Below are 11,396 nucleotides of genomic sequence, written 5' to 3' on the forward strand. Positions count from 1 at the left end.
TGGTCGGTTGCATCATTCCGAAAGAACTGCTGTAGAAGACAAACAACACTGTTTTCTGTTCCAGCATCGCAACGAAGTATGCGAGGTGTTTTTTCAATGCGCTTCAATGCATCCAAATAATATATCGCAATCAGTTTTGGATCGTTGTTAGTGTCAAAAACTTCTAACCAAATAACTTTCCTGCTAAAACCATCTACCGCTCCGTGTATACAAAATCCGAATGGTTTCAACTTATCATAACCATCTAAATGCCAAACATTGTTTGGCCCTTTTGCACAATAGAAACGTCTTTTAAGTCGACGTGCTTTTCTCATTTCAACATCATTTGGATCTATTGCCTTCATTATATCCATAACATCTTTATGGCTTACATCCATCATTATGATTCACTTTCAGCCAGCGCCATATCGTCCGATAACCGACAGACTGTCCACTATAATGCATTTCCGTGCCAATTACACAAACAACGTTTTTCAACTGCGATTGCAAATGTACACCTCGACGTTTCAGGTTCAACTTCTTCAAGATTCTTTTCAGCTGACGCAGTGACAACAAAATACCATGCTTAAGTAGCAAAAATCCAAGAATTTCACTGTATTTAAAACCTTGTTTGAAATATTCTTCAATGAGTGATGCTTTATCAACATTCGGAGACGACAAAGGCAGGTAAGCTGGCACCACACCAGCTGTTATCTTCAACAGAGTGCACAGAAAACAACACGCAAACACGAATTTCATATTTTGGCACAACACAGCCATCTTCGCTCATTACTCACGTGCTCTCTTAAAGTGTGGTTTAATTAATTAATTTCACAACTAAGAAGTAATAAGTCTTGAGTTAAAAGTCCCAAGTCAAAAATCATAACTCCCAAGTCAAAAGTCATTAAGTCAGAAGTCAAAAGGGCCCTCCAGTGCTTCCATAAAAATCAGATAACCTGACTCTTATATCAGATTAAAATGTAGGATAACCAGACTCTTAAATCAGACTTAAATGTAGGATAACCAGACTCTTAAATCAGACTTAAATGTAGGATAACCAGACTCTTAAATCAGACTTAAATGTAGGATAACCAGACACTAAAATCAGACATAAATGTAGGATAACCAGACTCTTAAATCAGACTTAAATGTAGGGTTACCTGACTATAAAATCAGACTTAAATGTAGGGTTACCTGGCCTTAAAATCAGACTTAAATGTAGGATATTCAGACTTAAATGTAGGGTTACCTGACTATAAAATCAGACTTAAATGTAGGATATTCAGACTTAAATGTAGGGTTACCTGACAATAAAATCAGACTTAAATGTATAGGATAAACAGACTCTAAAATCAAATTGAAATGTGGGATATCCAGACTCTTAATTCAGACTTAAATGTAGAATAACTTGACTATAAAATCAGGCTTAAATGTAGGATATCCAGTCTCTAAATACAGACTTAAATGTAGAATATCCAGACACTAAAATCAGACTTAAATGTAGAATATCCAGACTCTAAAATCAGACTTAAATGTAGAATATACAGACTCTAAAATCAGACTTAGATGTAGAATATCCAGACTCAAAAATCAAACTGAAATGTGGGATATCCAGACTCTTAATTCAGACTCCAGTGTAACCTAATCTGACTATAAAATCAGACCTAAATGTAGAATATCCAGACTTTTAATTCAGACTTAAATGAAGGGTAACTTGTCTATAAAATCAAACTTATATGTAGAATATCCAGACTCTAAAATAAGATAAAAAGTAGAATATCCAGACTCTAAAATCAGACTTAAATGTAGAATATCCAGACTCTAAAATCAGACTTAAATATAGAATATCCAGACACTAAAATAAGATAAAAAATAAGATAACCAGATACTAAAAGCATATTAAACTGTAAACGGGGAACAGTCTTTCGGTTCGATATCACAGGACCGTTTGTGTAAATTAAACAAAAGAAATGATAATAAAGGCAAATGTAAGTTTTATGAATTGTATTAAATATTTAAGTCATTATATTTCATAATTAACATGCATATAAAATAAATAAGGTAGGGGAAATAAAAGAAAATCGGAAAACTTCCGAGAAATGAAAACAACGGCTTACCGCAATGGTGGTCAGAGCGCTTCTTGTCTTTTATGACGTCAACCTTCACGTCCAAGTGTTCGTTCAAGTTTGACGTCATAAAGTGACGTCATAAACATGTTAATTAACAGGACACTAGTTAATAGCAATTAACAAACAGAATGGGATAAATTTAAGTTGGCAAAAGTGCCAAATGATTCCAAATACTTATTGTTTAGCAGCGTAATAATATTGCCTAACTTTAAACAAGAAAAGTGATCGTATAGTGTTTCAAAAGTGATCGTATAGTGTTTCAAAGGTGATTGTAAAGTATCAGTACTAGCATAATGGAAATTAAGATATCAGAATTAAATAGAAATATAGTACTTATATAAAGTAAATTTGGTCATCTATTACACTCCCCCTACCTTAGATCAATGTACATTGGTCAAAATGACCAAATAATGTGTAAGTTAAATAAATAACAGTTATGCAACACACCTTATTAGAGACTGGCTAACAATTAACAATAAATCCAAGTACACAAATAAAATTCAACAAGCATACAAGTAAACATTCATAAAATATTGCAGCTTAATACATTAACGTTTCACAACATCTAAAACGTCTATATTAACAACATCACATATATACAAGATCAATTAAAATTTAACGTAAGTAAATGTTCGATCATGCCTATTAAAGTTCTTGTCTGTAGTTTAAGTGACTTTGGGTTTATTAATTAAATTGACTCTTCACAAAGGAGGAACAGTTCCATGTGTCGCGATTAAAAAAAGTTAGAATGTTTATAAGTTTTAAGCCGTCTTTTTCTCTGTGGGTGTGTTTGTCTTTCTTTTATCTTGTTCCGAACGTGGTATAGTATGGAAGACTTCCAAAGTTGAACAATTCGCAAGTGTACCAGAAAAGAATTGGCAGGATTACGCTCTGAAAACATATGAAATATTGTTTAGACATTTGATTTTGCAATAGCAGTTCAGAGAATACCAATAACAACTTATAAACAATTGCTGGAATTGATGATTATATCCCAGAAGTAACCAGACACCTTGAAATGAATGAAATTTAATTATACATATATGCAAAAAAAAAACGTTATCCAGTGCAGTGTGAAACAACTTTCTTCTGTTAATCTGGTCCTGGTATTTGGACAATTACATACAAAGCTACCATGTCAACTCTACAATAGGCAAACATCATGTAAGTTACTAATAATTAGATTGTAACCACATCTCCTTAAAAGAGAGTAACATTAACATTAAAACAATCCAAGTTGTTACAATCAATTAATGAATAATCAATTTATTTTAAATTTAAATTACATGTACACTTTCGAATAAAAGAACTTTAATGTACTAAAGTCTAAATGTAACTTTCTGTATTATGATCAAAGCAAATAGCAAAAATTCATAGAGGCCCGAGCATAGAACTATTTATTTTTAATAATCCATTTAATAATATGTAAATATACAAATAGAAGTTATGTAGTTTATTTACACAAAATAAATAAACTATATACATTACAATTGACTGCGGTGTTCCAACCTGATAATGAAAATAAACAACATGGTATGGTAACACATAAAATACAGTTGTTAAAAGAACAACTTGTTTACTTGTTTGACTGATTCTTTTTTTCATCCAGTGCTTTAAGTTTTAATTTATCTACTTCAGACAAAGATTCCAGTTTGTGCATTGCCTTTCCCAAGGCAGCACTGTACTCAACAATAACATCAGAACAAAACGAAGTGAAATTATAGAGCCCTTCAAGTGTATCGGGCATAGCAGGTGCAGACAAAACTGGATATGTTGGTTCGACATGATCAAATGTACATGTGGGACTAGCAGAACCTGATGACTCTTGTAACTTATCAGATGTCAAATTGAGCGAAGTCGTTGGATTACAGACAGATACGGACTCCATGGGTAAATTAGAAGTATCTAGGTCTTCAAGGGCAGTAATTGTCCGTGAATAGTCTTCCTTCATATTAACATATAAGAATGGCTGGAGACCAGCTCCAAGAGAAGGAGGAAGAACATCTCCAGGAGGAATATACAATGGATTAAATAATTTTGAAGGTTTATTAAGTGACAGATGATAAGAAAGGGCAGAACCAGAAAGAAAATGAACTCCCCTGAGATGTTTGACGAAACTATCCCTTCTCAGAAACTGAGGGGAACTCTCAACACATAAGTTACACTTAAACTGCGAGCATGTCGGCCTATGCCTCTCCTCATAGTGGCGCTGATAGCTTCTTATTGTCCTTTGCTTAAAGTTGCATCCTTTGACCTCACAGGGTTCGTCTTTATAAAATCCCGCACGTGACATTATCTAAAAAAAACAAGATAAACAGCAGAAAAGTGTTCAAAAATTTGAAACTTTAATTAGTATGCTACAGTGTTGGAACAATTTCCAAGGCTGTGAAACATCTGGAAAATGACATTCCAAGATACTCTGTGTTCAATATATCATAAACTTATAGTGCCTATTAGATTCTTAATTGTTTTATTCAATGTGTAAATTTGCTTAATAACATACATATAACTTTATAACTTTATGTTAAATTACAACTTTTTTTTTTTTTTTTTTTTGTATGAGTAACAAGGATTACAGATTATAAAGTCATTAGCATAACATGCAAAATTTTATTAACATTTTTATTTAGTATACCATCTTATGTAAAGATGATGAGATAATGATTGATTTAATTAAATGCATGAACTAATTAGGTACATATTTCTCTACACAACAATTATTACATTTTATGCAATTATTTCTAAAAAAACAGCTCTTAGATTTCTTCCAATAAACGTATTGGTGGTTTTGTCACACGTCCAGTTTTGGTAAATTTAATGTTTTGATGATCTGTCATAACTTTTAAGGAGTTATCTGTTAGATCTTCATAATTTTCATTGAATCTGGGTGGACTTTCGGTTACATGGTTATCTAAATTTGATAACACAATTTGACTTGGTATGGTTACCAATTCCCTATTTAGGTCATCTTGTTGTATCCAAGATGTAAGTCTGGAAGTATCTCCAAGGTATGGTTTAAGGTCATTTATGTGTACAGTAATCATTGGGGCATCAAGAGCCTTTTGTATCTTTACTGTCACATCACTTGGTTTACCTATAACCAAGTATGGTCCGGTCCAGCCTAAACCTAATTTGACATTTGCATTAGGTGGATACCATCTCCATACCCATGAGTTTACCTCAATACTTTTAGTTTTCATATTTTGGTCATGATAAAACTTTTGTCTCTTGAAAGAGCCAGTCAAGTTTTGTTGTGCAAATTCGAAAGCCTGCTCACTAGCGGCTTGAACCCACTGTACATATTCTATAGGACACATATCATTATGATTTGGATCTCCGACCAAAATATCAATTGGTACATTTATTTCTCTACCAAACATTAATAAAGATGGTGTACATTTTGTGCTATCTTGCACTTTAGTTCTATATGCAAACATAACATAAGGAAGATGGTCATCCCAGTCATTTCGGTTTGAATTGGCAAACATTGCCAACATTTGTTGCAATGTACGATTAAAACGTTCAATCATTCCATCAGACTGAGGATGGTAGGGGGTAGTGCGGGTCTTGTCTATATCTAATAATTTGCATAAGGCTTTGAACAAATTTGATTCGAATTCTCGACCTTGATCCGTATGTATACAATATGGGACACCATAACGACATATAAACTCGGTCACTAAAGTATCTGCAACAGTTTGTGCTGTATGATCTGCAATAGCATAAGATTCTGTCCATTTTGTGAAATAGTCTCCTACAACCATTATATAAGAATGACCACGGTCAGAAGTTGGTAAAGGGCCAAGAATATCTATGGCAATACGTTCCAATGGGAAACCGGATTGCACATTTTTCATTGGGGCCTTTCCTCGACCTGGGCCAGGTTTTCGCCTAGAACATAGATCACATTCATTGCACCACCTAGAGACATCACTAGTAAGACCAGGCCAGTAAAACCTTGATTTAATGGCGTTCACAGTCTTGTCTCTACCAAAGTGTCCTGCAACTCTATTACTATGTAATTGGTCAAAAATATATCTGCGGATATTGCTAGGGGTAACCAAAAGATTGACTGGTTGCGTTCATTGAACGCCGCCTTTCCTTGTTGATCTTGTTTTTCATATTTTACCTCCGATATCCTTATCAGAAATTTTATATAAAACCTCATTTACCAGGGTCAATTCATGCCATATATTGAATAAAACTTTAGTACCGTGGCTATATTTCGAAATAGATTGTAAGGATGGCTTTTCCTTGTCCGATTGCATTGCATGTATCAAGGGACGTCATGTAGGGTCTTTTAATTGGAAATCTCTAAGCTGATCATTTGACCAAGTGTCAATCCATGTACTTACAAATTTTTCTGGTGAAATAAAACTAATTTCATTTTGATTGTCTTTATTTGCTTTTTCGTGGCCTTTACTTGATTTTGATTTAGAATTAATATCAGAAGTCACGGGTTCGAATTCCGCACTTGTATCAATTTCAGTTGATAATGTACTTTTCTTTGCTTGGTTCCTAGTAACAACAGAAATATTATTCTCTTTAATCGGGTAACAGTCCGTACAATTTTCGCGCTTGCATTTTGAGTGTGCAATTCTACTAAGGGAATCGGCATTCCCGTGCAAACTTCCTTTTCTGTGCTCAATTTCAAAATCATATGTGTCTAAAATAGCTAGCCAGCGCGCAACCATACCCTCAGGCTCTTTGAAATTCTTTAACCATTTAAGTGAACTATGATCTGTACGTACTAGAAAAGGTCTACCCCATAAATAATGTTTAAAATGACGGACAAAATGAACAACGGCTAGCAATTCCTTATAAGTAGTACAGTATTTGCGCTGAGACTTATTTAAGCTCTTACTTCCGTACGCAATTACCTTTTCCTCCCCATTTTGAACTTGTGATAAGATGGCGCCCATACAGAAATTAGAACAATCTGTATCCAGAATAAAGCGTCCTGTTGTTGTAGGATACGCTAAAATTGGCGCCTCAATTAACTTTGACTTCAATGTTGTAAATGAATTTTCACATGCCTCGGACCAATGAAAACGGCTATTTTTATGCGTAAGTTGTGTAAGGGGATATGCAATTGTGCTAAAATTTTCTACATATTTCTTGTAATAATTTGCAAGTCCAAGAAAACTTTTAACATCAGAAACAGACATCGGTTTTGGCCAATTTTTAACAGCATCTATTTTAGCTGGATCACAAGCCACCCCATCCCCAGATACTACATGGCCTAGATAAGCGACCTCCCTCTGAAATAATACACATTTCTTTGGTTTCAATTTTAAATTTGCTGACTTTAATCTGTCGCATACAAGCGTTAAGTTTTCTAATGCTTTTTCAAATGTGTCGCCATACACAATTATGTCGTCCAAATATACCAGACAGCGTTCGAATCTCAGGCCACTTAGTACAAGTTCCATTAGACGTTCGAATGTGGCTGGACTGTTTGCTAGACCAAACGGCATAAAATTAAAATGAAACAAGCCTCTGTGCGTCGCAAATGCAGTTTTATGTTTATCGTCAGTATCCATGGCAACTTGCCAAAATCCACTAGCTAGGTCAAGAGTACTAAACCAAGAAGAACCTGCCAATTGGTCAAGAGAATCAGAAATATTAGGCAAAGGATAGGCATCTTTACGCGTAATAGCATTCAACTTTCTATAATCTACACAGAATCTAACTGAATTATCTTTCTTTCGTACTAAGACAATAGGACTAGCAAAAGCAGAATTGCTTTCGGAAATTATACCATTTTCTAACATGTCATTTATTTCTTTATCAGCAATTTCACGTTGCGCAATAGGCAAACGTCTTGGAGGAAGCTTAATTGGACGGTTATCTCCGGTGTCTATGGTATGTTTTACGACATCAGTACAACCAAGTTTCCCATCAGGCCCTACAAAAATATCTTGGTAATTTATCAGAAAATTTCGCAATCGTTCAGATTGTGATTTCGAAAGATTTTCGCAAGACTTTTCATACATGGGCATTAAATGCTCCGGAAGTACATCATTTTCTATAGAAACGTTGAAATTTGTACCGTGTGAAACTACTTGTGCTGACGAAATTTGAGATAAATTTGCTATTTCATAACCTTGTTTCAGCTTTACAGGCTCTGAATTTAAATTCAAAATAGAGAATACAACTTCTTTGTTGTTGCTTTCTACAAGAGACCTGGCTACAAATAGATCTTTACGCTGCAAAATTTTATCATTAGGTTCCACGATACCAAAAGTACCATTTCCCCATGAATCAAGTAATTTACCCTTTAATAACAATTCACATTTTGCAGGAATGCTGATCGTTTCCGAAACTGAAACGCGAGTGCATACATTTTTATTTTCTCTTTTCAACTGCACTTTGAAATTTCTTATTTTAAGAATACCCTTGCCCCAACTAGTAGTAACATCAAATTTTTCTAGAAAGTCCTGGCCCAATAAACCATCAATTTTATCTAACTGGGCAACAACCAAATTGTGTTCAAACATACGACCGTTAATTTTAAGCTTGAGTTTACATTGTCCGAAAATATTCAATGGAGTACCGTCAGCGCCTTTAAGCACAACATCTATGTTATTAAGCGCTGGCAAACTAGCCAAGGATTTATAACAGTCATAGGTCAAAATACTACAAGACGCACCAGAATCAATTAATAAATCCTTTTCACTACCATCAATAACACAGGGTAGAAACCAACAACCCTGTGAAATAGCTCTAACATTAACAGAAGGCCTTATGTTTGAATCACAATTAAAATTTTGCAAAAGGACTGGGCTTTCGGCCTCAAACTCAGCCCGTTCTAGTTTAACGAATTTTGATTTGGGGTATTTTTAATTTCATTAGGAAGCGTACATGTAGACTGCGCTGGCGCATTGCCAAGGTTGTAATTATCTTGACTGTATACTGATCTATTCTGTTTTAACGGACAGTTTGTACTAATGTGACCCTCTTCGTGACAATTATAACATACTCTTTGACGGCGAGCGGATCTATTGCCCTGTCTTTTATTATTACCTGACATATTATTGACTGAAAGTAAATCAATTTTATCATTTAGAGAAGAGACAAGTTTCTCTAGCGATGTTTGAGTATTTACGTCTTGATTTTGTACGGGACGGATATATTCTTCATTACTAGGCTTACAAGTAGTAAATGAGTCAAATGCCTCAAATTCTGTTGCAAGAGAAATGGCACTATCTAATGAAGAAGGGTGCCCGAATTGCACGTGGCGCCTGAGTTCTGACCTATTTAATCCCTCTATAAATTGATCTACAATTAAGGTTTCTAATGTTTTGTGCGGCATGTCGGGGTAAGCTTTTATACCGAGACGCTTTAAATTATAACCATATTCAGCAGGGGATTCTTGCTTATTTCGTCTCTTATTTCTAAATTCAAACTTATAACTCGAGGTTCTTTCACTTGGGTTGAAACGTTTATTGAGAGCTTCTCTCAGACAAGAATAATGGCTCAACTCTTTTTGAGACAATTCTTCCAAAACACATTGCGCACGGCCTCTGAGGCAAATTGCCAAGTTTTGGGCTTTGTCAAGACCACCTATTGTATTTTGCGACCTGTTCAAAATGGCTAATAAACAAGCCAAAGTCAGATTCGCCATTGAATTTATCGGGCTCTCTTTCTCTACGACGAGGCAAGTTTTCAAATTGGCGATAGCCAAGATTTAGTGGCGTTATACCTTCATTCAAATCTATCGATTGATTTTGGTTTATTACGTCACAATGATGACGTGTAGGCCTACTGTTTACATTAGTGTCGTAGCCATTTTGACAGCTAGATGTACTATTCATGGACATTGCTGTTTGTGGAATTGTAGAGGCATCGTGCCAAATGTCCGGCAAGGTTTGCTCTGTTTCATTAAAATCTAATTTTCTTTTTGGAGTTTGCATTACGGATTTACTGGAGTTACCTCTCCATGGCGTGAGAAAGTCAAGCAAACATTTGAACATAATTATTGAAGTACAGACTAGTAAAATAAATACGGAAAAATACTGATGGTAAATTTATAATATATGTACAGTACACTACTATGATAATAATATATAAATGCACAAACGATCCTGGTCACGGTGCACCAGTGTAAACGGGGAACAGTCTTTCGGTTCGATATCACAGGACCGTTTGTGTAAATTAAACAAAAGAAATGATAATAAAGGCAAATGTAAGTTTTATGAATTGTATTAAATATTTAAGTCATTATATTTCATAATTAACATGCATATAAAATAAATAAGGTAGGGGAAATAAAAGAAAATCGGAAAACTTCCGAGAAATGAAAACAACGGCTTACCGCAATGGTGGTCAGAGCGCTTCTTGTCTTTTATGACGTCAACCTTCACGTCCAAGTGTTCGTTCAAGTTTGACGTCATAAAGTGACGTCATAAACATGTTAATTAACAGGACACTAGTTAATAGCAATTAACAAACAGAATGGGATAAATTTAAGTTGGCAAAAGTGCCAAATGATTCCAAATACTTATTGTTTAGCAGCGTAATAATATTGCCTAACTTTAAACAAGAAAAGTGATCGTATAGTGTTTCAAAAGTGATCGTATAGTGTTTCAAAGGTGATTGTAAAGTATCAGTACTAGCATAATGGAAATTAAGATATCAGAATTAAATAGAAATATAGTACTTATATAAATTAATTTGGTCATCTATTACAAAACTATACTTTTGTGTAAAGAGCGTGGACTTTACATGATAGACAGGTCGGTTTTTTCCTTGCGTGAGAACTTTACACAACTTGTACAAATACGTGTAGACTTGAGTTAGGCAAATTATGCAAGATATTTAGGTAAATATGCCGTTGTTTGATGTGGTAAGCTGGTAATTGACAGATATGACGCGTCGACCGACGAAATGATGATAGTCGGAGTACTAGGCCGATAACGAGGCAGAAAGCGGTGAAACACCGCACTTTGGGGTACAATTGACACCAAAGCGCGTTCAACAGGTACATATGCAGACAAACGACCGCACTTTCGGGTAATAAAAATTCAATCAATAAATAATGCAACTGCTATGGTAACTGCCCGATTACACTTGCCGGATAATTATTTTTGATATCAGGGCTGCGTTTCATTGTGAGTCCTAACTTAATCATAAATCCTAGGACTTATGACCAACTTTAGGAGAAAAAGTTTTTGCACTTAGGACCGTTTCAAGTAACTGTCCTATCTTTTGTCTTAAACGTAAGACTTATGACCAATTCGCTCTCCTGAAAAAGTTACAAAATACAATGGCACGCGCATAATCCCG

The 11,396-nt window shown here is 34.8% G+C and overlaps 1 protein-coding gene across 1 annotated transcript; it reads right to left on the minus strand.

The window, feature by feature from the left end:
- Positions 1-1,968: 1,968 nt before the first annotated feature.
- Positions 1,969-10,775, minus strand: LOC132753917 (uncharacterized). The gene is made up of 2 exons (XM_060744468.1): positions 10,426-10,775; positions 1,969-4,404 (listed from the first exon to the last, which is right to left on the minus strand). The coding sequence occupies exon 2, from the start codon at positions 4,399-4,401 to the stop codon at positions 3,685-3,687; it is 717 nt and encodes a 238-aa protein (XP_060600451.1). The 5' UTR covers positions 4,402-4,404; positions 10,426-10,775; the 3' UTR covers positions 1,969-3,684.
- Positions 10,776-11,396: the final 621 nt, after the last annotated feature.

This window comes from Ruditapes philippinarum, unplaced genomic scaffold (genome assembly GCF_026571515.1).
Source record: "Ruditapes philippinarum isolate M1 unplaced genomic scaffold, ASM2657151v2 ctg8083_1_1_1_1, whole genome shotgun sequence".
NCBI lineage: Eukaryota > Metazoa > Mollusca > Bivalvia > Venerida > Veneridae > Ruditapes > Ruditapes philippinarum.

Bases quoted from the DNA above. Each gene is read 5' to 3' on its own strand.
- LOC132753917 (XM_060744468.1), bottom strand. From the start codon at position 4,401: ATGTCACGTGCGGGATTTTATAAAGACGAACCCTGTGAGGTCAAAGGA.